Source organism: Symphodus melops, assembly GCF_947650265.1.
Source record: "Symphodus melops genome assembly, chromosome: 9".
Classification (NCBI taxonomy): Eukaryota; Metazoa; Chordata; class Actinopteri; order Labriformes; family Labridae; genus Symphodus; species Symphodus melops.
The window spans coordinates 465,116-491,802 of NC_136699.1; the positions used below are offsets into that span (position 1 = coordinate 465,116).

Consider the following 26,687-nt stretch of genomic DNA (forward strand, 5'->3'; position numbering starts at 1 on the left):
TCCCACGTGGCAAACAATGGATTTATGATGAGGGCATTTACCTTCATCAGAACCTGAAGCTTCATTTTTGAGACGTGGAGGTCTGAACGGATTGAGAAAGGCGTGGTTGGCTCACATGAGGGGAAACCTCTTCAGAATGAGCTGATTAGCACGGCGTCCACATGACACTGGGCAGCTTGCGTGACCCTGTCAAACTCAAGGAAATCCTCCGCTAATCCACTCCCACCCCCCCACGCAGTCAGCCTGACAGGTCACCTGTACTGTAATTAGATCCTCAGCTTGTGTACCTGTACTGCTCATGGACTTTGAAAGCTCTTTTCTCATTACCTTCCATCTATTTTTTGACGAGGAATACATCGCCGGGCTCTAAATGAATCTTGATGTCTTTGTTCCTGATATCATCTCAATGTGAGGATTTTGGGCGCACTCGGTGAAATAATGCGTCGACTTCTCTGCGTGCATGTATTCCTGTGCTGCCTCAGTATGGCTCATCCCTTCTGTCCGTCCCAATGCACCTGTGTCTTCCATGGACGCACCGATGGAGCTGGAACCAGGTAAACTGACTGACAGTCCTCTTTTGCTCTTACTCGTATGGTGGTTCATTTAGAAAAGAAAGTCAATGCAGTGAAACTCTGGAACAGGTCTGCCTTATAGGCTCAACTTCTCTCAATGAACTCTTCATCAATGAAGGAATTATTGATCAAACTGACATAAAAACAGACAAAATTAACAATTTAACACCAAAATACAAAGAGAGATTGTCTGCTATGTCTACACCTGCTCATTCGCACCTAGGGCAAAGTGTGAGATCCACTCAGAGAGCCTGAGACTAAGCTGTGTGTTTCCTTCTGTTCCAGGCTTTAAAAACATCATTACATATTGTGAATATATGGTTCGGGTTCACTGAGATACAACAAGCCTTTTCATTATTTCACTCTCCTGGAGCGTGCCTGTTTGTGTTGGCAAAGAGCGCCTACTCAAGGTGTATTCTTCTTCTTCTTCTTCTTCAGTTGACTCAAATGGACAAGACACCAAGTTTACAGTAACATAATCTTTAGTCTTCTTCAGCAGTAATAATATGTGAAGGTAGTGGGAAGATATCAGAGCAAAACTGTGCACACAGAGAACACAAGCTCTTTGATAGGTCATACACAGCAGGTTGTTCCTATTCATAAACACTTTTAAATAGACAATACTATTTTTGTGCGTTTTGGCTTGTGGTGAATTTCTTCCACGTTTCTTAAGATATTAACATCAAGGTTATAATAATCTGCTTTAAAGTTGGCAGCGTGTTGATATTAAACGCCACAAGGTATACCGTGTACAATCTGTACTGACATGTATTGACATAATGTACATGCCTTGGCACGGTACCAATCCTGTTATCTCGGAGAATGACCTAATTGTCACCTTTGTAATCTGTTGGTGCTATTTCTTCTTGTACCATGCATCCCCTTCCTTTCAGACAAGTCATAACGACAAAGACATGACAGTGTCCGTCTTCCATCTTTGAAAAGCCAAAATAACAAAGAAAATGCTATTAGCATATCAACAAATCGCTTTGGCTGATTTTGTAATGAGAGTTTTCACAAACAAAGAGAAAAGGTTGATTTGTCTTCGCATGGTGACATGACAGTACATACAGCACTGAAAATTAATCCTGCCAAGACAGTAGCAAGACATGTTCCTACAAATAAACCACAGACCAATAACAAATTAAAATGACATCCGGCAAAACATTAGGCAGCATTTAGCAATAAAACACTAAACTGATCAGACAATCCTTAATCCCAGTGTTTTCAAATCTGCCAAATTAATACAATATTCAGCTTTGGGGCGAGCCTGTAGTTCAGACCAACGTGATGGAGCAAAAACACCACAAGCTTTTTTACAATAGACGATTAGATGAATTCATCATATGCTGGCTCGCATTCATCCTCCTGCAGCATAAAGTCAAGAGGAATGATAACTCAACATTTATGATGTTAGTGAGTAGCTGCCTTAAGGATGGACAACAGCAATGAAAGGAAAATAATTCACATTACAATGGAGAGTCTCAATGGATGGTTGGATGGAGTAATGATTGGATAAATGGTTGGATGGATGGATGGATGGATGGATGATGGATGGATGATGGATGGTTGGATTGATGGATGATGGATGGATGGATGGATGGATGGATGGTTGGATGGATGGATGGATGGATGGTTGGATGGTTGGATGGATGGATGGATGGATGAGTGGATGGAGGAATGGATGGATGGATGGATGGTTGGATGGATGGTTGGATGGATGGATGGATGGATGGATGAGTGGATGGATGGATGGATGGTTGGATGGTTGGATGGATGGATGGTTGGATGGATGGATGGATGGATGGTTGGATGGATGGTTGGATGGATGGTTGGTTGGATGGTTGGATGGATGGTTGGATGGATGGATGAGTGGATGGAGGAATGGATGGATGGATGGATGGTTGGATGGATGGATGGATGGATGGATGAGTGGATGGATGGATGGTTGGATGGATGGTTGGATGGATGGATGGTTGGATGGATGGATGATGGATGGTTGGATGGATGGTTGGATGGATGGTTGGATGGATGGATGAGTGGATGGAGGAATGGATGGATGGATGGATGGATGGTTGGATGGATGGTTGGATGGATGGATGGTTGGATGGATGGTTAGATGGATGGTTGGATGGATGGATGGATGGATGGATGGTTGGATGGATGGATGGATGGATGGATGGATTGATGGATGGATGAATGGATGGTTGAATGGATGGATGGTTGGATGGATGGATGGATGGATGGATGGATGATTGGATGGATAGACGGATATTTACAAACCATTTAACCCTCTGTTTCTTTCATTTCCAGATCCGTCCTCTGCAATGATCCAGACATGTCTGATATTCCCGTTAACGTCCCTGTGGACACGGTCAAACTTCGTGTTGAGAAAACAGCGATACGGCGAATCCCAACAGAGGCTTTTTATTACTTGGTGGACCTACGCTATTTGTGGATTACTTACAATTCCATAACCTCTGTTGATACTGGAAGCTTCTACAACCTCAAAGTGCTCCACGAGCTGAGGCTGGATGGGAATATGATATCCATGTTCCCTTGGGAGTCTCTGAAGGAGATGCCCAGACTGAGGACCCTCGATCTACACAACAACAGACTCACTAGCATCCCCACGGAGGCAATCCCCTTCCTACTCAACATTACCTATTTGGATCTCTCCAGCAACAAGTTAGCCACCCTGCCCTCTGACCTCATGGATATCTGGCCGCCATTCAACGGAGCTGCCGTCTCTACTAATGCCTCTCAGAAAGTAGTGTTAGGTAAGGATACAAGTTTTGGCTTCCCACGGTAAAAGGGGCAGAACAGGACAATTGGTTTCACAGGATAAAAGGGGCAGAACAGGACACTTGGTTTCAACAGGTAAAAGGGGCAGAACAGGACACTTGGTTTCAACAGGTAAAAGGGGCAGAACAGGACACTTGGTTTCAACAGGTAAAAGGGGCAGAACAGGACACTTGGTTTCAACAGGTGAAAGGGGCAGAACAGGACACTTGGTTTCAACAGGTAAAAGGGGCAGAACAGGACACTTGGTTTCAACAGGTGAAAGGGGCAGAACAGGACACTTGGTTTCAACAGGTGAAAGGGGCAGAACAGGACACTTGGTTTCACAGGGGTCATAATTACCTCAGGATCTTTATTCCAGCACCTTTTAATCTAATTCTGATCGACTCCATCATGCCAAGTCAAATTAGCTTATTCTAAGTAGGGATAGAGTTGGAGAGATGGTTGAATATTTAACACACTTCCTCTTGGCATTCAGAGACATGGTCAAGTTCAGTTGGACACATTCAGCCTACCAAACAGACGATGGTATTTCTCAAAATAGTTTGACCTGTGACGAAAAATATTTTCCTCTAATTGCGCATTTGTCCCTTTTATGAAACCCCAACTCCTGCCGACTGTATTCACATTATAAAAGATCTAATATTCAAAGAGTTCATTTAATTGTGTGCTTTGATTCTTGACCTTTTTGAAAAATGTATTTTTCATCCCAGTGTGCCCAGCTTTAAAGGACAACTCAATGAGCAAGTAGAACCATTAGTACATCTGTGTTGATGTTTTATTTCTAGCCAAAGCTTTAGATGTACAAAAGAACTATGTTATCAAAGTCTTTGATGAGTTCAAAGAAAGTAATCATGAAACACGTCTTTTCAATTATTCCTGGGACATCAAATGGAGTTAAATTCACTGAAAGGAACTAAGTTATGTAATATAAGTTATGTATTTCTAGCTTCATCAAATTGGTACGTCTTTTGCAAGAAAGGAAATTACATTATGTCTACTGCTATGTGGTTTGTGTAATGGCTGTAAAAAATAAGATGAATTCGCAGTGCTCTGCAACTATAACAACAGACTCATAGTGCTGTGTTATTGTCATTATTATTTGTTTTCTTCTTTATAGATCTCTGTTATTCTCCTACATAATCTATAAGCATCCTCTATGAGACTGGATAGTTGTTCACTTTGATCAGACAGTGGGAACAAAAATGTTCACAGGGCGTATGAGGGCAAATAAGCCATCAGTGCTGAGAGAGGCGGCTGTGTGAACTGACCCAAAAAGAGAAACAGGATTAAATGTGTTTTCTTTCATTTTTAAATGTTAAAAATGCTTTTATTTTGAATTTAGATAAGATTACAAAGTGAAGTAAAACAGCGAAGGATAGAATACCTCTCATAAAATACAGATGGGAAAAGGTTTTAAACTATGCTGAAGAGGCAGTTATGAATTGGTCATCTTCATTTTTTAGCTTGTAATAAAACTTTTCTAGAACTATCTTCAGCGGTCTGTTGAGATTAAAGCGAACAAAAGGGAAGTGGAAAAGGTGTTTGCCACACTTTGAAGGAAGGCCAAAGCCGGCTTAAAGTGCTTTGCGACTGTTAAGGCAAACTAATCTGTTTAAAGGGCTTTAATATGCACTAGTACATGTGCTCACCCATTGTGTGCAACAGGTGAGCACAGCAGCAGCAGCCATTCTGTGCCAAACAAATTAACATGCGATTTGGAAAATATCTATTATTCTCTGATCTATTACGTAATTTGAAAAGCATTTGAGTTGTGTTGGCTCTTACGTCCACAGCAAAGATTCACATCTGACAAATTCTCAAACATGTTCGTCCTCTTTACCGTTTACTTTTGTTGTGTTTGACAAGTCATGGTATAAACTGCAAGAAAGACATTAATCTCATCTATTCCTCTTCAGGCCTCCAAGATAATCCCTGGTTCTGTGACTGTAAAATCTCCAAGATGATTGAGATTTCCAAAATGACTGTCACCCCAGTGGTTCTGATGGACCAATTCCTGACCTGTAGTGGACCAGAGAACCTGGCAGGAGTCCTTTTTCAGCGTGCTGAAATAGACAATTGTGTAAAACCAACAGTCATGACTTCGGCAACCAAGATCACATCTCCTTTGGGCAGTAATGTTCTCCTGCGATGTGACACCACAGGGTTTCCAACACCATCTCTTTACTGGTCTAAGTCAGACGGTTCAACAGTCGACAACACAGGTAAATAGGCAGAGTCTTTTTTATAGTTCAAGCTTTTAGGAAAAGGAAAAATGGTTATAAAATGCATTGAGACTAATCCCTTCAGGAGCTAAAATACTGTGTAAATCTTACCATTGCCTGCTGTGAAGGAAGAATTAAGGTGTGTGGCATTAGTGCCAAAAGGTCATTACCCATTCTGAAGCATGCAAAGCTGTCCAAGACTTCAGTAGGGCTTGATCCATGTTGACATTTGTGTTCTTGTTCCACTCCTTAGTCCAAGAATCACCTGGGGATGGCATCAGATGGTCCATCATGAGCTTGACTGGAATATTGTCCAAAGACGCCGGGAACTACAGCTGCAAAGCGAAGAATGTTGCTGGAAGTGCAGAAGCCACCATTTCTCTTTCCATCGCTGGGACCTTCAGTACCACCATTCCTCCAGTGAGCCTGAGCAGAAGTACTGCTCCAACCAGCCAAGAAACCACATCGGTTCCCCCAACAGAGAATCCTAACTTGTCTGCCGTCACACTCACAGTTCCTCCGAGAACATCAACAACAACAGCTGCTGTCCCCAAGAGGGACAAAACTACTCCCAGCAACATTTTACAGAAGGGCTCGCTTAAACAAGGACGGATCCAGCAAGGAAGTAATGGGAGGAAACTTGCAGCCGACGAAAAGAGCAAGAACAGTGATGCGTCAAAGTCAGTGAAAGATTTTAAAATTGTAGAGGAAACGTCGGACAGTGCAGTGTTGCTTTGGACAGCAGATGGATTATCGAATGATGCTCCTCTCACTGTTGTGTATTCACCTTACGGAGAGGATGAAGTTAAAAGAACAGTAGAGACCAATGCTGGCAGCGGCAAAGTACTCCTCGAGGGATTGTCATCTGGGACGCGGTACTCTGTTTGTCTCATTGCTAAAGGGAGTGCTGCTGGAAAAGATCCTTGTGTTGACTTCTACACATTGGATAACGTGGAGGACGGAGGGCAGAACCAGCTTTTTATCATCATAAGCGGCATCGCCTGTGCTTTGGTTCTGCCTCTGATCGGACTGTTGCTCTACAAGATCCTCGCTCTGTACTGCAAGGTCAACAACCCAGGATCGGACGAAGAGGAACTTGAAAAAGAGAGCTATGTCAAGTTTGAGACAATTTCAATGAAACAAAGGACCATGAACCCTCATCCGACTGAGCTTTGGGCAAGGAGACAGACTAATGAATCAGAGCGAATGCTGCTATGCTCCAGGTCGAGCATCGACTCCCAGATGACATATAAAAGTGACAGTTCCCGATCAGAGTATCTCTGTTGACATCAGGAGTCGATTCCGCAAATTCCCAAAAGCCACTGCAGTAACACCTTCTTGTAAATAATCATTGTTTGCCTTTTCATGACACTGATGAAACATTAAAGGCAGGGTTGGTTCACTTCCTCCAGATACACTTTTTTCAGATCTTGGTTGATATTTTATTTAGGTCCTGACAGAAATTAATAACTCGTGTTCTCTGAAAGAAAATCCGTCATCAGCTTCTAGAGCAACGGCGCACTTTGAGGGAGTAGAGAGGGGAGGGGGGCAGATGGAGCACTGAGGGAATGCTACTTTCAAAATTATACTGGTTTTCAAAAATTACCAACCCTGCCTTTAACTATGAGTTTTTAAGAAATATTTTGGGGATTGAATGGCGGTACACCATCTCTATGTGTTTTTAATCTATATTTGATCAACAAGGATTCTTTTAATGATCTGACGATGACGTACAGTGAACGTGGAAACACTCACTGGAGGTTGTTCAGAGGAAAATGATATCTTCATTCAAACCATCATGTATTGTGGAGCCTTAAATCTGAGTTCACCCCGGCATAGAGCACTTTGGTTGGCTGTACATCCAGCTGTGTGTGCTGTTCAATTCTTAAACCAAATGCCAAAGTGTCAGATAAGATTATTATGTGGTGTCAACGAAAACCAATTATAAAATTCACATCACATTTGGAGCATAATTGTTTTCAGCACCAAGCAGTTGCCTTAATTGACAAGAAAGTACTGTCAGTGTGTTTGATAGAATGTGTGAGTTGTCTTGTAAACTCTGCCTCTTTCTATGAATTTGTGTATGTACCTGTACATTTATCTATAAATGGATATTTTGTTTTTAATAAACAAAACACTTCTGTCTTCTATCTTTGTTGTTCGCGCATGTTTTCTAAATTTGAAATCATAAAATAAATAATTTTGAAAGGAAGAATGTGTGTCTCTTTGATCCAGTAGGTGTCGCCCTTGAGCTCCAGCATGAAACCAAAACAAACTCCTCCATACTGAAGCCTCCGCTCTCCTCCAGAAACACACAGTTAGCTGGTAGCTTCGATCTGTGTCCTGCATTGTTGTGCTAGCATGCTAATGTTGGCACTCTTTAGTTAGCTGGTAGTCTTGATCACCTGTGTCCTGCAGTGTTTTATTAGCATGCTAATGTTAGCGCTCTTTAGTTAGCTGGTAGCTTCGATCACCTGTGTCCTGCAGTGTTGTGCTAGCATGCTAATGTTGGCACTCTTTAGTTAGCTGGTAGCTCCGATCACCTGTGTCCTGCAGTGTTGTATTAGCATGCTAATGTTAGCACTCTTTTTATAGCTGGTAGCTTCAATCACCTGTGTCCTGCAGTGTTGTGTTATGTAAAGTGAGTGAGTATGTTCTTCTTCTTCTTCTTGACTAAAACAGCTTTTATACACAAGGGGAGGAGCCGGCCGTCCCGTCCATGTAAACACAGCTCTGACAACAACACAGCCAGCAGGACTCCAGCTTCTCCCTCACTGGAGACAGTCCTGTCCTAAGAAATGGATGTGCAAAAACTCTGGCATAAAAGAATCCATCCAAAATCCCACTTTCCTTTCTAGCACCATAAAAATATGATTCAGTCTGTAAGAGAAGTGTGCTCATTCACAGCTATAGCAGGTGAAACATTTCCTATTGTACACCTGGCACAGTAGTATTGAGCAGGTCATCCTTGCAGGCAATATTTGTGTTTACTGTGTGCCAAAGACTTGAATATCAACAAAGAATAGAAGGAGACACAGGGAGGTCAATGAATACATCACAAGGGCTCACTCAGTTTAGAACAGGAGCAGACATGTTCATGCTGAAAATCAACAGGTCACAGTTGTCTCTGTGGACATCTGAACAGACGCTGCTGTAAATCCTGATAAGATGACGGGTGGACCTGGAAAACTGTTCCCATGGATACCGCTGTACCACCAGCTGTATGTGCCTGGGGCCTTAAGCAATCTCTAATAACAGCTGTGCTGTTATCATGGCAACACCCAGGCTGTTTTTACAAACAGGAGGATTGGATGGCAGACAACAATGGGCTGGGATGTTTGTTAGGTAAACTATGAATGAATAGACAGAGAGATTGAGTTATAGACAGGTCGATAGATAGCTCTCAGAGCTCCAGAAGGATAGAGAGAGGGACATGGACATCACAGATAAATGGAGAGACAATACAAAATCTATTCTAAATTAAGATCTTCTTCAATGAGGAAACATTTGCCACAGGGCTGTGGTCCATAAAAGCCTCCCCAGATAGAGCAACTGGTCAGATACCGCTCTAGAGGATTTACAGTTGCATCACAAATCTCTTGGCAACTGGGATCTGATGCCATTACAGCCGTCCAGTGGAAAACTGGCAGCTCATAGTCCCAGAAAACATAACACGGCTCAGAAAGCAGCTCAGACGCTGGTGTGGCTGTTCGATTAAAGGACATAAATAAGTCCAATTCAATCCAACTTTATTTAATGAAGCACTTTAAAACAACCACAGCTGACCAAAGTGCTGGACAATAAATAAATCTGCTTTCCCATTTTTTACTGGCTGTGTCAAAACATCCAGTACAGGTAAAAGATGTCAAGTCCCCTCTGTCCACCAAGTCCTCGATGGTCATCTGTTGTTACGAGTCCCCTCTGTCCACCAAGTCCTCGATGGTCATCTGTTGTTATGAGTCCCCTCTGTCCACCAAGTCCTCGATGGTCATCTGTTGTTACGAGTCCACTCTGTCCACCAAGTCCTCGATGGTCAACTGTTGTTACGAGTCCCCTCTGTCCACCAAGTCCTCCATGGTCATCTGTTGTTATGAGTCCCCTCTGTCCACCAAGTCCTCCATGGTCATCTGTTGTTATGAGTCCCCTCTGTCCACCAAGTCCTTGATGGTCATCTGTTGTTACGAGTCCCCTCTGTCCACCAAGTCCTCGATGGTCATCTGTTGTTACGAGTCCCCTCTGTCCACCAAGTCTTCGATGGTCAACTGTTGTTACGAGTCCCCTCTGTCCACCAAGTCCTCGATAATCAACTGTTGTTACGAGTCCCCTCTGTCCACCAAGTCCTTGATGGTCATCTGTTGTTACGAGTCCCCTCTGTCCACCAAGTCCTCGATGGTCAACTGTTGTTACGAGTCCCCTCTGTCCACCAAGTCCTCGATAATCAACTGTTGTTACGAGTCCCCTCTGTCCACCAAGTCCTCGATAATCATCTGTTGTTACGAGTCCCCTCTGTCCACCAAGTCCTCGATAATCATCTGTTGTTACGAGTCCCCTCTGTCCACCAAGTCCTCGATAATCACCTGTTGTTACGAGTCCCCTCTGATACACCTCACAGCGAGTGTAAACTGAATATTTGAAAGTAAAAAGAAATCCAGTAACTCACTGCAGCTGATCCTGATCCTTACAAATCGACCAAACGTTATAACTTTTCACCGTCATCATTTTAAACCTGTTAATGCGTCCATTTATTGAGTTGTCATAGCAACAGAGGGCCATGTAAACTTCCCTTAAGGCCCTGTGTCCACCTCATTTCTCACCTTTTTTTCAGGCAGAAAAGACCAGGTGCATGGAGCATTTGTGCGCTGAGATGAAAAGCGGTGCACGTCCATCCTGTCTCCATGACAACAGGCATTTTGACAGTGGCCGCCTGCATGACCGACACAGCTTTGTTACTTTTACTCAGCGTTTCATATTCAAGATTATTTATCAGGTTTATTTTCGAGATCGGACACGGAGCAAAGGGGATGTGGCTAAAAGACCCGATCTGTAGGGCACAACATTTCGGGGGAATATCACACATTTGGAAAAGTGAACCAGTGACATCAACAGCACATTTTATGATAAAGATTTTCAACTTCAGCTCTCGGAGCGGCTGCTCAAAGAAAGAGGAGCGCTCTGAAAAACGATGCTGCACTTTTTGTCCAGACGACTTTCTTTCTGCTGCGAACGCTTTTTTCCAGATGATTCAAAGGCGTGTTTAATATTCATCCAGCACACTGTTCACGTGAAGTGCCAGAGATATAAACCGTGGGAAAAACGTGGTGTCCTTCAGACTGCTAACATTAGCATGGAGACAAGGCAACTTTCTCAGCCATATAAATCATATACCACTTCTCTACGAGGTTAATGGTGACGCTGCTGCTCACAGTGTCCCAGTCATGGAGCGCATGAATAGAGGTTTTAGTTCCTCGAGTCTGCTAGTTGTTCGCCAGTGTTTAAAAAAAAAAGAGGACAAACAATTTAGGACTAATCTGCTCTACATTCTCGATAAGTTACTCATTTGACCGTTTCCCCCCAGAAGCCAAACAAACTCCAGCAGACGTATCAGACGAAAACAGCGTCTATTGTTTCAGCAGCATTAAATTATACTTGTACTGTAAGTTTGTGCCGTTTATGAATGGAGCTATAATTTGATAAGGTTATCTCTGTTGGCCAATGAATGAATGGATTCATAGAGTAGTGTTGAGCTTGGTCAGATGTAGGCTCACATGAATGGTGTCCCAGTCACTCTTTGTCTCAGACAGACATATTGAGAAGGACGCGGGTCAGGGGGCGGGGTGAGGGTGATATGTTGTTGTTATGTGGATCCTCTCTTTAGTCCAGCCTCATTTCTTACATATTCCACATTCTGCGTGAGACACTGTCTGCAGCTTAAAGAAGATCTTACTCCAGTGCTGGACTAGCATGTGCAAAATTTACCACGGGGGTGTCAGGAATTTCAATCTTTGCTTCCAAAACAGACTGGCAGCCCAGAGGCCAAAGTGGGGAGTGAGCAGGATCCCACACACTGGTTTTTTTTCTTCTTTGGTTATCAGTGTTGCCCTCTTCTTTCTCTCTTAGAGCTCCTGCTCCTCATTGGGGTACACCTCTCTTTAGGGCAACATCTTCTGGTATGTAAAGCTCTCTCGTCTCTCTTGGTCAAAGCCGTGGAAAAAGATGCCAGCAGTCTATAAACAGATGTTGCTTCGATTTGGAGAATTCTTGTGTGCCAGTGGAAATGCAAGTGGGAATGCCTGAGAACAATTGAACCAGTGCAGCTCCCAAGGCAGGGATGTCTATCGGGATTATGTCGGCTGCAACAATCACAACAGCTCTCATCTATTTTGTGGTGCAAAGCTCTGCAGCCTTGGCCCTGGGTACAGCATGTTGGGATGAACGCCTGCTGCGAGCGGGGAGAAACAGCAGCTGTGTGGGTGAGTTGGTTCGACGCCTCGACTGTATAGACGATACTCTTAAATCACAAATTGGCCAAAGCAGAGAAATTGAAGAAGTCATAAATAATGTTGGCTGAGCACTGTATGAAGTCGAGTTCTGCTGGCTGCTTGTGGAGTGGGTGTATCTCATGCTGAGTCTAAGAATCTTGTGGGATCCCACCAGAGCAGCTCACAGAGGACGATGATGTCCAAATGGTCGTCTTGGAGAAATGTGTGTTTTTTTTCATGATGGATAGGCAGAGTTTAGGTCTTTCTCAGAAGTAATCTTCTCTATCCTCCAAAGAGAGGTCAAAGGTCATTTACTGAACTTTTCAGATGGTTTAGTTTCTTCTCACCTCCTGCAGACTGGATGTGTACGAGTGTGAAGCTGCACATAAAGCAGAGTCATCTCTGTTCTCGTCTGCACCATGCTGTTCAAAGATGGGACAACACAGCTCCATTAAATACTTTACAGGACTTCAATGGTCCTTTAAAAAAAGAGAGGTGATGAACTGAAAAGCTGCGTTCACCAACTTTACTTTACTTATCCAGGAACTGAAGATGAGTTGTCTTTGTCGTCAGAAATAATATGAATTCAAAGTTCGACGATTGTACGAAAATCTGACAATGTAAAGGTGGCAGTCGATATGAACGGAGCGTCAGGAGCCCACCTTTTGTCAGACTTAGAGATCATTTTTTGGGGCCGTTTTTGCCTTTGTATGACAGCTGAAGAGAGACAGGAAGAGATGGGAGGAGAGAGAGTGAGGGACGACGTGCAGCAAAGGTCAGGGGTTGGATTCGAACTCGTGGTCGCTGTGACGAGGATACAGCGTCTTCACACGTGACCCCGATGCTATCCAGCGCCCCGAGACTTCTCTTTCTTTGTGTGGCTCAAAGTTGAACATGTTTGTTTGGAAGTCCCAGCAGCATCCGGCAAGCTCAGTTTAGCAGGTCAAGACCCGCATTGACCAACATGTGAACTCGCCAGTTAACGATTTGTAAGGACGTCTCCTAGCAACTGGAAACCAGTGGCCATCTTGGGGACATACGTTTCATTATGTTGTTTGTGTGGAGTTGCTCATTGTTTGCTTCATTCCACAGAGTGTAGAGAAGTATCCATGGCGGCTCATGGCGGCGTGATTACCATGAGAGACTTTCCATCAATACCAAGTCAGACAGCGAAGATTTGTTTGGGTCACCTCGTTCAGTAACCATATCTCTGTATGATAAAAACGTATTCAGTGTTCCCAACAGCAGACGTGCTGGAGAAGACTTCCATTCATGGAGCAGAAACAGTATTTCAGCACTTACTATTATCAGAGTTAGAGGACAATGAAAGGACGTTTGGTTGCCATGGAAACATGTTTCAGATGGATGGATGGATGGATAGATGGATGGATGGATAGATGGATAGATGGATAGATGGATGGATGGATGGATGGATGGATAGATGGATGGATGGATGGATGGATGGATAGATGGATGGATGGATGGCTATGGAAGGACATGCTCTGTTTGTGATTTAGGACCAGAGGTTATTGGAATCCATAAAATTGATTAAATAAGTAATGATCTTTTGTTGTGTTCAGCTTCACAGCCCTTCTTCATATTTGGCCATGGTAAAGCCATTCATCGGATGGATCTCGATGGAAAAAACCAAAGGCGGCTTGTGACTGGGGTGGGAAGTTCTATCCTGCTGGACTTTCACTTCAGAGAGGAGAGAGTTTACTGGGCGGACCAACACACGGGGGTCATCCACAAAGCATCAGCGAGAGGAGCACACAGACAGGTGATTATGGAACTATTAGAAAATTAAAGATGAAAAAGCCTTCATCAAAGATCCTTAGTTGAGCATAATGAACAACATTTTGGTTTGTTTTTCAGAAACTGTACTCATCCGACAAAAACATCTCGGGCCTTGCAGTGGACTGGGTTTCAAACAGCGTATATTGGACAAGTGGAGAAAAGGGAAAAATCAAGAGAATGGATTTAAACGGGAAAAATGAAAGAACTCTTTTAAGACACTTGACCCAACCCAGTTCGATTACTGTCGACCCAACTAGAAGGTAATCCACCCTGCCTTTCACTTCTGAGTTTGTTTGTGCTTCTTTCTCTGATTTATCAGGTTGGAACTGGTGGAAAAAAAACTGAACTGAGAGATGAACTGAATTTGACTAAATGATTCTGAGCAGCTGATTGCACAGTTCAGATTTTCACATAATGCGTCTGTGTTACTATAAAGGCTCCGTGTCCCTCCATCTGTCTGACACAGAGGTGCAAAATGACTGAGGTCTATAAACCCCTCTATTTCAGCCCTGCTCAGAACAGGCTGTTGCTGTGTCTGTAGCTTTAAATATGTAAATGAGCTGTGTCTGACCACGCCCCCTCTCTGGAAGGGCTCGGGTGTACTCGCTGCTTTCTGGCTCCATGTCCTATTGTTTACGGTGAGAAGGCAGACTCAGAGGGCAGAACAAACACCCACCTGGGGGAGGGGCTACTGCCCTTTGTGATGTCATGAAGGGGACATCGCCGAACAGAGACAGATTCAAAATGCATTTCTTCATTTTGCTCCGTACTTTCTTTGTGAGCCTAACTTTTTAATTTTACTGAAAATCCCATATATGCATTATTTTCAAATCTTGAATATGTCAATTAGGATTTGGAAAACAGTGGCTCATAACTTTGTGAAGAGTACAGATGCGTTGGAGGCTACTTCATTACAACATGATGGCAGTTTTAAATAAATATGTTTCAGGTTCCTGTTTTGGCTGTCTGGTGGGATAACTTCAAGTGTCCAGCGGTCCGATCTGACAGGACAGAGGAAAACTGTGCTTATTAAAATGACAGAACAGCTGAAAGCGCTGACAGTTGACCGCGATGACAAAAGACTGTTCTGGGTTCAGTTTGGTCTGCAAGGAGAAAGTGCCATAGGATCTTGTGATTACAACGGGAACGTCCTGCACATCATGGATCAGCCTCTTCAGTGAGCATGTTTCACTTCTCTGTGACTTTCTCATCAGCTAACAGGTATTAAACTAAACATTTGTTCTCCTTTGCTCAGGTCTCAGTCACTTGGGATATCTGTGTTTCTGGAGTATTTTTACTACACTGATGCTGAATCTCGGATAATAAAACGATTAGATAAGAACATTGGTGGAGAGTCACTGAGTGTAAACATTAAACCAATGGGAAAACCCCCGGTGGATATAAAGGTCGTACATCCCCTCAACCAGCCAATGGGAGACTCCCAATCAACATTTCCAGGTCAAGATTGGACATTGACTTTTAACAACTTGTATCACATAAATGTTAGATTTTTAGACTGAAGCATTTAAGTTGTACATTACTTTAATCCTTTCAAACAGGATGCGATGAACAGAGTGGAAATTGTGTAAACGTGTGTTCAAGTCTGGAACAGCAAGGGACCTGCAAGTGCAGCGAGGGCTTTGCTCTCAGCAAGCAGGGAACTCATTGTGAAGGTTGGTATCAATGTCATTTAATCAATTACTTCAAAATGAATTGGCCACAAGAAAAACAGTCTGACAGTTTAGTGTAGTCTTTAAATTAAATTAAAAATTAAGGTTGTTAAAGGAGCAATATGTAACTCTGACCCCTAGTGTTTTAAATGGGTACTGCAGTCCAAATTGTAATCCTTGTTGAGAACTGTCTCCCTGATAAATGTTAAATATTGCTCCTTCAAATTTCCTGCTTCCCTTGTATCTCGTTTAATGACTCAGACACTCATAATAATGTTTTATCCATGTCTGCATCATAGATGTTAATGAATGTGCCCACTGGAACCACGGCTGCTCTCTCGGCTGTGAGAACATCCCAGGCTCATATTTCTGTACCTGCCCTCAAGGATACGCCCTCCTACCTGACAGGAAGACGTGTCAAGGTAAACTGCAAATATCTGTTACTAATACTAGTGTTCATTTATTATGATAGCACAATGAAAATGTTCGAACCCGTGTCTGCAGACAGCATGGTGGCGCTGCTTTCAATACAAAACCAGCACTTACTATCCTCGGAGCTAAACGACCATCTTCATTAGCTTTGTCACTGTTCTTTCACCTATCAATCAAAATCAAGAAGGGGCGGGACTCCTGAGCTGTGACGTAAGAAAGCAGTTTTTCTTTGCACAGTGAGAACACTGGCACTTTGTTTGGAACATGATAATGAATGTGCCCCGGGTTTCACGTCGGATCCTCTTCTTCTTCTTCGGGCTTTGAAGGGTGGCATTTGACCCCCAGACACTACTTTGACCCCACAGAGCCAATAAATAGGCTGGGTCACCGGCTAGACGCACCAGACCAGACACATGTGAGCTGCCAATTGTGTGTTAGGTGACTCGGGTTTGAAACACTGACGCATTGTCACAACAGGACTCGTCGTGCTGAGACTGAGAGGCTGTGTTGAAGCAGGGTTATCGTGTTAAATTAAAGGTTAACCTTCATTTGTTTCTCTGAGCAGACATGCATGCATTTACTGGGACAGATATCAGGTTAAAAAAAGGTTACAAAAACAAATCAGACCTATGCAAAAACCTACTGTAAAGGAATACTTCCACTATCTCACAAATTCAGGTTTGTTGAGCTTTTTCGAACTCACTCAGTGTCTGGTCACCTCTTTCTGCCTTCATGCAGCTGTGTTGTCTGCCAACAGAACAACACATTCTTTTAACGTGAACAGATACCTCAGACAATTCAAGATTTCTGCACAAACATATGCACTGCACTGAGGGAATGTGTAGACTGTTAAACCCGATAAATGTCAAGGACTTCTTTTCTTTTTTTGTCATTTAAACTTTTTGATTGAAGTCTTCCCTCAGCCTTAAAATTGATGAACAATAATTCATTAATTTTCTAACAAATTATGGACACACTGTAATCTCTTCTCTTCTAATCTCACAGCCAAGAGAACAGGAAAGGCTCACACACGACGAGATTAAATGACGAGGTGACATTTGCAATAGGGAACATATCTGGTCAGCAGCTTTGTCCGTCTAAGCTGTTTAGCAGACAACCTTTGCCAAGGTCCAGGAGTGCTAACACGCAGCCAAGTAGCAGGCTAGACAATGAACGCATCAACAACAGACTGCATGGAGGAGGGTTAGTCTGGTGCCTGGACTATTTTCTATTTGCATAATATATTCTTGTTTTCATGAAGGTCATAAAGGTCACATCTTCTCCAAACTCCTCTCCTCCATCTTCCTCTGTGTCTCTATCTGTCTCCAAACCCCCCAATCATGAGAACAGTCCATCCTCTCTGTCTGCTCCACTTTTCAGAAAATGTGTGCTCAAACAGGCCGTTTTCCCTTCATGACATCACAAAGGGCAGTAGCCCCTCCCCCAGGTGGGTGACACTCCCACAGCTAGGTGTTTGTTCTGCCCTCTGAGTCTGCCTTCTCACCGTAAACAATAGGACATGGAGCCAGAAAGCAGCGAGTACACCCGAGCCCTTCCAGAGAGGGGGCGTGGTCAGACACAGCTCATTTACATATTTAAAGCTACAGACACAGAAACAGCCTGTTCTGAGCAGGGCTGAAATAGAGGGGTTTATAGACATGATCAAATACAGGATCAGAGTGGATTTACAACAACACACTTCACACACATGATGAAGAGGAGCGAGGACACTGATTCACACTTTTTTAAAAAGGAGGACAATATGTGATCTTTAATGTAATGTAAGTAAATTCTCGAGTTAATGATTTAAAAACGATGGATTTCATCCCCAGAAAATAATGAATACTGTAGATGCAAAAAGCTGGTCATCTCTGATGTGTTTTTCTCTGCCCTGCTGTGGAGATGTTTTCAGTCCAGGTACAGCGAGTTCTTTAACTATTTCACATGAGATTCACATCGCTACGGTCTGTCTCTGTATACCTGGCACATATTCACAGGTAGAGGAGATACCACTCTCGTGCGAGCTAACATTACATCACCCTCACTGTGTGGGCTTTGACTGCATTCTCCTCACACTTTCTCCTGTTTTGACGGAGCGCTGCCTTCATTACGGGATTTTAGCAGTGCAGAGGTTAAGAAGCTTGTGGTCCAGCTGGCTGCGTTACAATCTGTAAACCTGCTGATCCCTGAAAATAACTTCCCCATGTAACAGTCCTTAATCATCAATCATTGAATAACCTTTGAGTGTTTCGACTGTTTCTTTGGGTTTGGCTTGAGTTGATCAGATTTGTCTTTGTTTTGTTTGGAGGGTTTTTTTCCACATTTGGGATTAACGGTGGTTAAGAACGAGCTTTTTTTGTCCACCATCAGAGATCACAGCGTGCCAAAGCAACATCACCAAGTGTGGCCATGGATGCCTGATCACAGACGAGGGGGCTGTGTGTGTGTGTCCTGATGGATCTATACTGCAGGAGGATGGACAGGCTTGTACTGGTATGTGCAATGGATGCCACTGATTTAACCCACTTAAGATAACAACTTCAAACCAGCGGACATGTTGAAGGAAGGACGGGGTCCCACACACATTATCTTGCACTATGCGATTTGCTTTGAGGAGCAGAAATCTTTAAGGTGCATTATGAATGATAACAGGCAGAAAGCCCTGAAGGGAACCCTCCCTGTTCCTGTTCTTAGATCAGTATTCTCTGCAAAGGAACAGAACGGATAAAGAAGTTAACAGAAGAAGTTATAAGTGGACACTAAGGACAAAAGCGGAGCGAGAAGCCGGATAAGAGTTGATCTCGGACTGGCCTTTGTCATTGGTGTGAGGATAAATATCCTCATCTAACCGGGGACAAGCCTCGTTCAGATTAAGTTTCCTTTGTACTGCAGATTTAGCAGCTCTTAGAAAAGAAGCAGGGACAACACATGACCAAAACAAACAGCAAGCGATGCACTGAATTCCGGACTGACAGGAAGTGTCAGCCATGTGATCAACAATGAGAACGATGATAGAAATATAACTACTTTTTTTTGTAGTTATCCCCCGATATGATCTGTCAAGGAAAAACATACCAAATAAAACTGAATTAAGGTCTCGCACGCCGCACGCTATCCTGACCTCGGTTGTAGGCTGATGATCTTTAGGCCGGTCTCATGCATTAAGGCCACAGACGCTTCTGTCTGAACAATTTCAAGAAGAGACATTACATGCATTGTTAATATCTTGCAATAAAGCAGTGGGTCAAAGCGGTCAGAGGATTAACCCTTTGTGGGGTCTTTGCATTAGGTCCACTACACATTACGAGCTGAAACCTGACTCTGTCTTTTTGGCTGTTGCAGGCTGCTCGTCCCCAGACAACGGGGGCTGCAGTCAGATGTGCACACCTGTGACCCCGACTAGGTGGCAGTGTAGCTGTCTCGCAGGCTATCAGCTTCACCAAGACAGCAAGCGCTGCATTGCCTCAGGTGAGTGACACGATACATCCTGGTTCTTTTCTTCATCTTACATTTAAAGGAGTTAAAGAGCTGAGCTGTATAAGCAAACTACATCACATGTCATCTTTTTCTGCAGGACCACCGCCTTATCTGCTCGTCGCCAATCTGGTGGATGTGAGACAAATTCATCCCGATGGCTCTGGGGATCGAACCCTAGTCCAGGACCCCAGAGGAACAATTATAGCTCTGGACTACGACCCGGTCCAGAACCATGTAAGATGCAATTTAAGAAGCAAGAGCAGCGCGACAGAATGAGTCTCCCTTATTGAGAGGAGATGAAGGTTTAGTAGAAGACATATAGTGACATCTAGTGGACAGACAGGGTAATGCAGGGTTCAGCAGGGTTCAGCAGTGATAAATGAGGAGCAGGATTTGACCTGGTGCAGTACGTGTCATTAAATGCTATGCTGCTTATGTATTTTAAAAACATGAATTGGTTAGCTTGCTGTTTTTGTTGTCGTGCATTTTGAAGGCGTACTTTACAAGCACGAGGCAGAAGACGATTGAGCGCGTTGATTTGAAAGGTGGGTCGAGGGACGTTCTTGTGTCTGACGGTTTGGACTCTCCTGAAGGCCTGGCTGTGGACTGGCTCCACCGCAGGATGTACTGGACTGATAAAAGGTAGGTGTGTCCTGCATGGACGTCAGTGTGACAGTTGAAATGGTCCCTGGCTATATTCTTGTCTTACACCTGTGTTTTTGTCCTCCAGCCAGGCCACTGTGGACTGCAGTAACTTGTTGGGACTAAACAGGGAAACCCTTGTGAGCAAAGATCTGCAGGAACCGAGAGGAATCGCAGTTCATCCTCTGGCTAAGTAAGCGAGTCATTTTTCAGATCGTCTCTGACAGTGTGTGACGTCTTCACTCTGAAAGGAGGAAGGATTATTGATTTCCTGATATTTTTACAAACTAATATTCAAGTATTTTCAATGAATCTGAGGACACGACGGTTCAGCTTGGATCGGTAAGGTGCACATTTATATAAAAGTGAAGAATAACAGATCCACACAGTCCTACTGTTTTGGTCCCTTCTGTTGGGGTGACAAGCGTACTGATCCGACCCTAAAGGGCGGAGCTCGACACACTGCAGCCTGATGATTGGTTGACAAACACAAAGCACACCCTGTTTAAATGTCTTTCAGATTTAGAGTTTTTTCTAGGCTGTGTTTGATTTTTTTGACAGTCCTATGAATCATTGATCTTTGTTTTCTGTGTCATATTCTTCTTATTTGTTGAATTTAATTTAAGGGAGCAAACCCGGAGCGCTTGATGTAAACGGGGCTTCAGAATGTTTTGTCCTCTCTTCTTGAGGAAGTTGTTCTGGACTGATATGGGGGCCCGGCCTGCTGTGGAGAGTGCGTCTTTGGAAGGGGCCGACCGTGTTGTCATTGCGAGCACCGACCTCGTATCGCCAAGCGGCCTGACCATCGATTTCACTGAAGACCGTCTGTTCTGGTGCGACCAGAGGAGGGGCTTAGTGGAGAGCGCCGCCCTGGATGGCTCACATCGTCGCGTCCTGTTAGAGAACCAAGTAGGTGAGGTTATTCAAACACACTTTGATTGATTATCAACATGCAAAAATAAAAATGCCTCGGACACTATGGAGCAATTAAACGTGTCTTTTCTAGCTGCCGGAGTTTCAACATCTAATGCAGGATAAAAAAAGAAAAACCACGCCTCCGGACATGCCCTTATTAGGACATCCTGGGGGTCGCCTGTATACTGCAGGAAGTGTGTGTGTGTGTGTGTGTGTGCAGGGAGTAAAGCCTCTTCATTCATTCATTTCTTTATTCCACATGTAGTGATGAGATTATTACGGTGATTTTAAAGTTGAAAGGAAAACGACAAACACTAATCAATGCACCTGTTGTCAACAGGTAGCAGCAGGTGTGGTCTGATTAAAGTCTTAAAGGGCCAGTGCTATGTGCTACACTTACCTTACAACGCTAACACACCTCCGGCCTTCTGTCCTCTGTTCTGATCCAGCTCGACCTTTTGACCTCGCAGTGTTTGAAGACAGGTTGTGGATCTCTGACTGGGAGCACCGGCAGCTGAGGAGCGTGCACAAGCGCAGTGGGAAGAACCTGCAGCGTATCCACGTCAGCATGGTCCAACCAGCATCCGTGGTGGTGGTTCATCCTCTGTCTAAACCAGGTACAGAGACGAGACCTGATCCCTGATCGGCCTGTGCACGGGTCTCAATCTGAGATTACGTTCCTGAATCCTGTGGCTAACACTTCCCGCTCTGCGTCTGGATCCACAGGTGCAGACGTTTGCCTCCACCTGAATGGAGGTTGTGCCCATGTGTGTGAAAGTGAGCTGGGATTGGCCCACTGCTCCTGCCGCTCACGCTACGTGCTGTCAGCAGACGGATCGAGCTGCTCGCCTGCCGACGCCTCCAGTACCACAGCAGGTGATGCACGTGAAGATGTCTCACTCTGTTTAAGAAGCTCAGACCGTCCTGACTGTGTGAGCTGTGTTCAGCAGAATCTGGAGACGGAGAAGCCAACGATTTAGAGTCCCTCAAAAATCAAACCTTCAACGATGAGAGCACACCTGGACGGTCCGACCCCGACGTGAGCAGTGAGCCGGCTCTCTACACGGACAAGATGGTTTCAGGTAACAGTCGAGTCTTCACAGTGAGCACGAGGCGGCGCTCTCTTCTCTCTGACGTTCTGTGTCTCCTCCCCCGTCAGACCAGCAGGAGTGTCACTCCCTGCGCTGTGGCGTGAACGCTCAGTGTCTGCTCAGCGCTGGCAGCCCGACCTGCACGTGTGTGGAGGGGTTTGCAGGTGATGGCCAGTCATGTGTGGGTGAGTCACTCCATCTGTTTCAGTGCTTTAAAAAGGATGCTACAGCGGTTTGAGTCAGTTTAGAACATTAAAGGCTGAATGGAGAGTCTTTGGTCCAGCAGGTGTCGCCGGTGAGGCCGGACGTTTTTAGGATCCTTCATATTCATATTGTCTTTTACTCTGCAGGTGTAAACTCGGTCTCTCCTCAGTGTCATCACTCGTCCCTCAGTTTGACTGCAGCGCTCGATGAGATGAATGAAGACTTGTCGAAGCGTAAACCTGTCGGTCTGTTTCCTTTACCTTCAGATATCGATGAGTGTAAACGGGGAACGCACACCTGCGGCAAACACGCAGAGTGCCAAAATCACCCGGGAAGCTATCAGTGCAAGTGCCCAGCCGGTTACCGTGGCAACGGGAAGTCATGTCAAGGTGTGTCCACCTGATTTACTTCACATACTTATTTGAGGGGTTTGCAGGCTGGAAGGTTCGGCTCGACATGTGACCCTCTTTAAAGTGAACTGATTGGATAGAACCATGACGTGTTACGTTCTCCCCTCCAGAGTCAGAGACCACGTTGCCGTGGGTTACGACCGGGAGCCCTGCTGATGTCACCACCCTGCACCACAACAGCAACTCCGTGGAGAGTTGCCCCCCCACCCACGAGTCCTACTGCCTGTACCAGGGTGTCTGCTTCTACTTTCCTGAAATGGAGTCCTACGCCTGCAAGTCAGTAAACCCCATGGACCCCCCCCCCCCCTCTGACCTCTGACCTCTGAGAGTTTGACCTGCAGACACAAAGTCATTGTCTGTTTTGAAGAGGACAGCTTCAGTTATTGTCCTTGTTCACTGTCAGCGTGTATCTGCTCATCTCTGTAGTTACAGTTCTCCAACAGCAGGTGTCACTATTTCCACACGGATAAACTGTGTTAGCTGACCACATGGTTCCACTGCAGAGTGTGTGACTGTGCTGCGTGTGTTGCAGCTGTGCGTCGGGATTCATGGGCGAGCGGTGTCAGTTCAGCGACCTGGAGTGGTGGGAGCTTCAACAGGCCGAGGAGGAGAAGAGAAGGAACGTGGTCATCGCCGCCTGCATGGTGGTCCTCGTGTCCCTGCTCTCCATCGCCGCCTGCGTCACCTACTGCTTTGGGTGAGAGGGGAGAAGGGGGAGGGGCTACAACTGGAGTGTTAAACTAATAAATGAGGAGAAGAAGAAACCTTGAAACCTTCAATCATGAACAGATTATAACATTTGATGAACGATAGAGTTTCTCAGGACTTCTGCTTGGAACACCTTCAGGGTAGTGACCTCTGAACTTCTCCCAAAGAAGGAAGAACTCACACAGATTCAAGAGTAACACAAAAGCACACAGCATACAGAGTATGAAGAGTGTCTCATGTGAAACCTCGATCACATATATGATCATGTATGTTGATGTGTTCTCTGGTGGATGCGTTCCCATCAGCATGCATAAATAAGCCGTGTAATGTTTGGGATGGCAGAGAGTGAAGGAGGAGCTGACAGCATGGAGAGCTGTCTATCAAACGCAGGGTGGCATGAGCCGTGTAATGTTGGTGTCTCAGTGTGACGGCGGGGGGGGGGGGGGGGGGGGGGCATTGGTAGACCACGCAGGGAATCCCTCCTCCCTCGTATTTCCACCTGAGCTGCCTCCAAAGAGCTGATTTGTTTTCTGCTTGTTTCGCTGTCGTCTCTTTTGACTCTTAAAGCACCTCTCGCTCCTCCATCGACTACATCCTGACGTTCGCAGTCCTGCCTCCCCTGTGGAAGCGGCACGCTTTCAATTACATGCTTGGTTTAGCTTGTTCTACAGCAATTACACATAAAAAGAGGTCATTTCTCAGCTGCAGAATGGAGCCGCTGAGGTATGACCCCGGTGGAAACGCTACGTGGCCGCCAATAGCTCTGCCTCAAATTGCCTTCTGCACTTGACTGCGAGTGCACTTACACAGTGTGTGAGTTTGGGGCGTTAGTTTCCTCTGCAACACACACACACACACACACACACACACACACACACACACACAAGCAAAGTATATCACACAGTAAACAGTAATAACAGCTATAAACACAACGTGCAAACAAATGCAGTTCATGCTTTTATTTTGAATAATGTTAGGAGTGCTTTACATCCTGTTGGGATCCAACCCTGCTTTTATTTTGAAAGAAAATAAGGAGTGTGTGGTGGATGTTAAGTTCACTCGTTCGTTAGTTTGACCTTTGAACTTTACACAAACGTTAAACGCGGGTTTTTTTCTGTCCTTCGTGCAGAACTAGAAAGTTCTTCCACAAACAACACTCGGTGGATAACGTGAGTGAGAGCAGCGTGACGGATGAGAGCGTGTCAGAGAGCAGCACCAGCAGCGTCCCCCGGGTAAGAACATCATCATCATCATGAATAAAGTGTGAAAGTGTCTCCATGTGCTGGGAGGACGTTAAACTGACGGGGTCATGATGTGATCACACCTGCAGTTCTACGTGGTGGGAGAAAGCGGCGTGGAGGGAAGGGGCTGTCCAATGAGAGCCGTGTGTCCGTCCTGCTCGTCAGAGACAGGTTGACTTTGTTTTCACACTTTGTGAATCCAGCAGCTCACAGAGCGACTCACATAACCACCTGTGTGTTTGATTCCTTGTTTCCCAGCTGTGACCGAGGAGTCGGGAACATTCTCCAAACACAACAGAGGGTACGAGTGCTCACTGGTGTCCGCTGTTGCCATGGAGACCACCGACCCCACTGCCCTTCACTGCAGTCCATCATCCAGCTCATACACCTGCACGACTTTCAAGCCATCGCCGACTCTCCCGCAGACACCCAGCCGACACCTCAGTGCAGTGTAATCACACGCAAACAGACCGTGGGCTCGCCGTGATGTCACAAACTGTCAATGATGTCGTTGAATGTTTCCATACCACAGCAGCAAAAAAGAAAAAGTGCCAGTGTTGGTGTTAATGAGCAGACGCTGCAGATCAAATTACTTTATTTTAAGCTCCTGTTCTTTTTGATTTGATCAATCGGTTCGGCTCGTTAGAAGAAGACGCACACAGCCACCAAATGTTGGAGCCTTGATACGTTTGGCCTGATTGGTTCATACTGTGCACGATTGCGCCCCCTGCTGGTCTGTGTTCACATCAGTCACTTACTCTGTTCCCCAAGTATGTTCACTTTCTGACCCAGCAGGGGGCAGTATGCACATCGCTGGTTTGTAAATCCACCAAAGAGCAAGAAGAAGAAGAAGAAGTAACCATGGCAACCACTAACTGTGGATGTTTTCTAGTTTCTGAGACGTCAAACCACCGACCCACTTCCTGCGTCCTCGTCTGGCGTGCAGCTCAGAGGATGACCTGGACCCGAGCTGCACGGAGTTCACGTCCCTCAGCAGACTGCACGCGAGCAGCCTACTCGTGAATCGTACCCGAGAATAGCAAGCGTACTGGGACCCGGTACGTTTGTGTTCACACTGGTCAAATGACCCGGACTTCGGGGTCAAGCGTATCTGGATCAGGTCCCAGGTGTCAAACCCTCCTGAGATAATGACATAAATAAACAAGTTCTTTGTTTCTCCTTTTCAGAAGTGTTGTATTTGGAATCAAAGTCATATTTAGGTGATAGAGTAGCTGAGGATTTACGAGTACATGACTTGTAGTTTAAGATACAAATGTAAAAAATGTTTGTCTTTGAGTCTTTCAGAGAAAATCTGAAGTCTGTCCTGTCAAGTTTGTCAAATTTAATGAAGCCATAAAAATGAGAAAAAAACAGAATAGCAGCAAAGCGTCCCCCATCACAAGACGCAGTAATTAGACCTGGATGTAAAGTCACCTGTGCAGCGTCACAGCAAGTCATTCTTCTAACCTGCCCTGCCTGAACGCTGTCCCAAACGTATAGCCGTCCATGTTGGAGTGTCCGTCTGCGTCACTTTGTAAAGTCTGTCATGTTGTTGAATCATCTAATAAAAAAAAAGAAAAAGCTCCATATGTGCATGATTGTAATTTAGGTTGTAAATATATCCGGGGCCCCAAATGATGAGTTGGACACGAGGCTGTTTGGAAAGTTTCATTTCTGTCTCCTTCAGATTAAATAGAATAAAGAAGCTTGTTTCTGTTCAAATCTATAAAAAGACATTCACATATAAAAGTGCTGGGTTAAATTATTACAACATATTTGACGGATTGATTGAAAACTTCTGTTTGTACTTGATTACTTTTTTAGCCAATCCTTTTTTTTTTTAGGAGCGTTATAATTATAAGATTAAGCTAGCCATTGGTAGCTGGATTTACCTGGCTTCAGCCAATCACTGGTCTCCACAGCTCTCGCTCCGTTGATGATGCTTCTCTATCCTCCACCAAATCTAACGCTCTAGTGATGTTGGTACCACTGCTGCCACCCTCCGCCGCCGCTCGCCCGCCC

At 44.8% G+C, this 26,687-nt stretch overlaps 2 protein-coding genes across 2 annotated transcripts; both read left to right on the forward strand.

Moving 5' to 3' along the window:
* The first annotated feature begins 136 nt into the window (after nucleotides 1–136).
* lrit3a (info leucine-rich repeat, immunoglobulin-like and transmembrane domains 3a) lies at nucleotides 137–7,666 on the forward strand. Its single transcript, XM_079352033.1, has 4 exons — nucleotides 137–554; nucleotides 2,886–3,352; nucleotides 5,294–5,599; nucleotides 5,853–7,666. Exons 1-4 carry the CDS (start codon nucleotides 439–441, stop codon nucleotides 6,884–6,886), a joined length of 1,923 nt encoding a protein of 640 aa, XP_079208159.1. The 5' UTR covers nucleotides 137–438; the 3' UTR covers nucleotides 6,887–7,666.
* Nucleotides 7,667–11,942: 4,276 nt separating this feature from the next.
* Nucleotides 11,943–25,542, forward strand: egf (epidermal growth factor; the record flags this gene model as incomplete). The annotated part of the gene is made up of 23 exons (XM_079352444.1): nucleotides 11,943–12,012; nucleotides 13,659–13,858; nucleotides 13,954–14,135; nucleotides 14,825–15,052; nucleotides 15,131–15,333; nucleotides 15,435–15,548; nucleotides 15,845–15,967; nucleotides 18,348–18,470; nucleotides 19,320–19,445; nucleotides 19,552–19,688; nucleotides 19,948–20,096; nucleotides 20,185–20,289; nucleotides 20,786–21,009; nucleotides 21,461–21,628; nucleotides 21,738–21,887; nucleotides 21,959–22,093; nucleotides 22,171–22,287; nucleotides 22,573–22,695; nucleotides 22,827–22,992; nucleotides 23,249–23,413; nucleotides 24,554–24,656; nucleotides 24,755–24,836; nucleotides 24,924–25,542. The coding sequence occupies 23 exons, from the start codon at nucleotides 11,943–11,945 to the stop codon at nucleotides 25,118–25,120; spliced, it is 3,390 nt and encodes a 1,129-aa protein (XP_079208570.1). The 3' UTR covers nucleotides 25,121–25,542.
* Nucleotides 25,543–26,687: the final 1,145 nt, after the last annotated feature.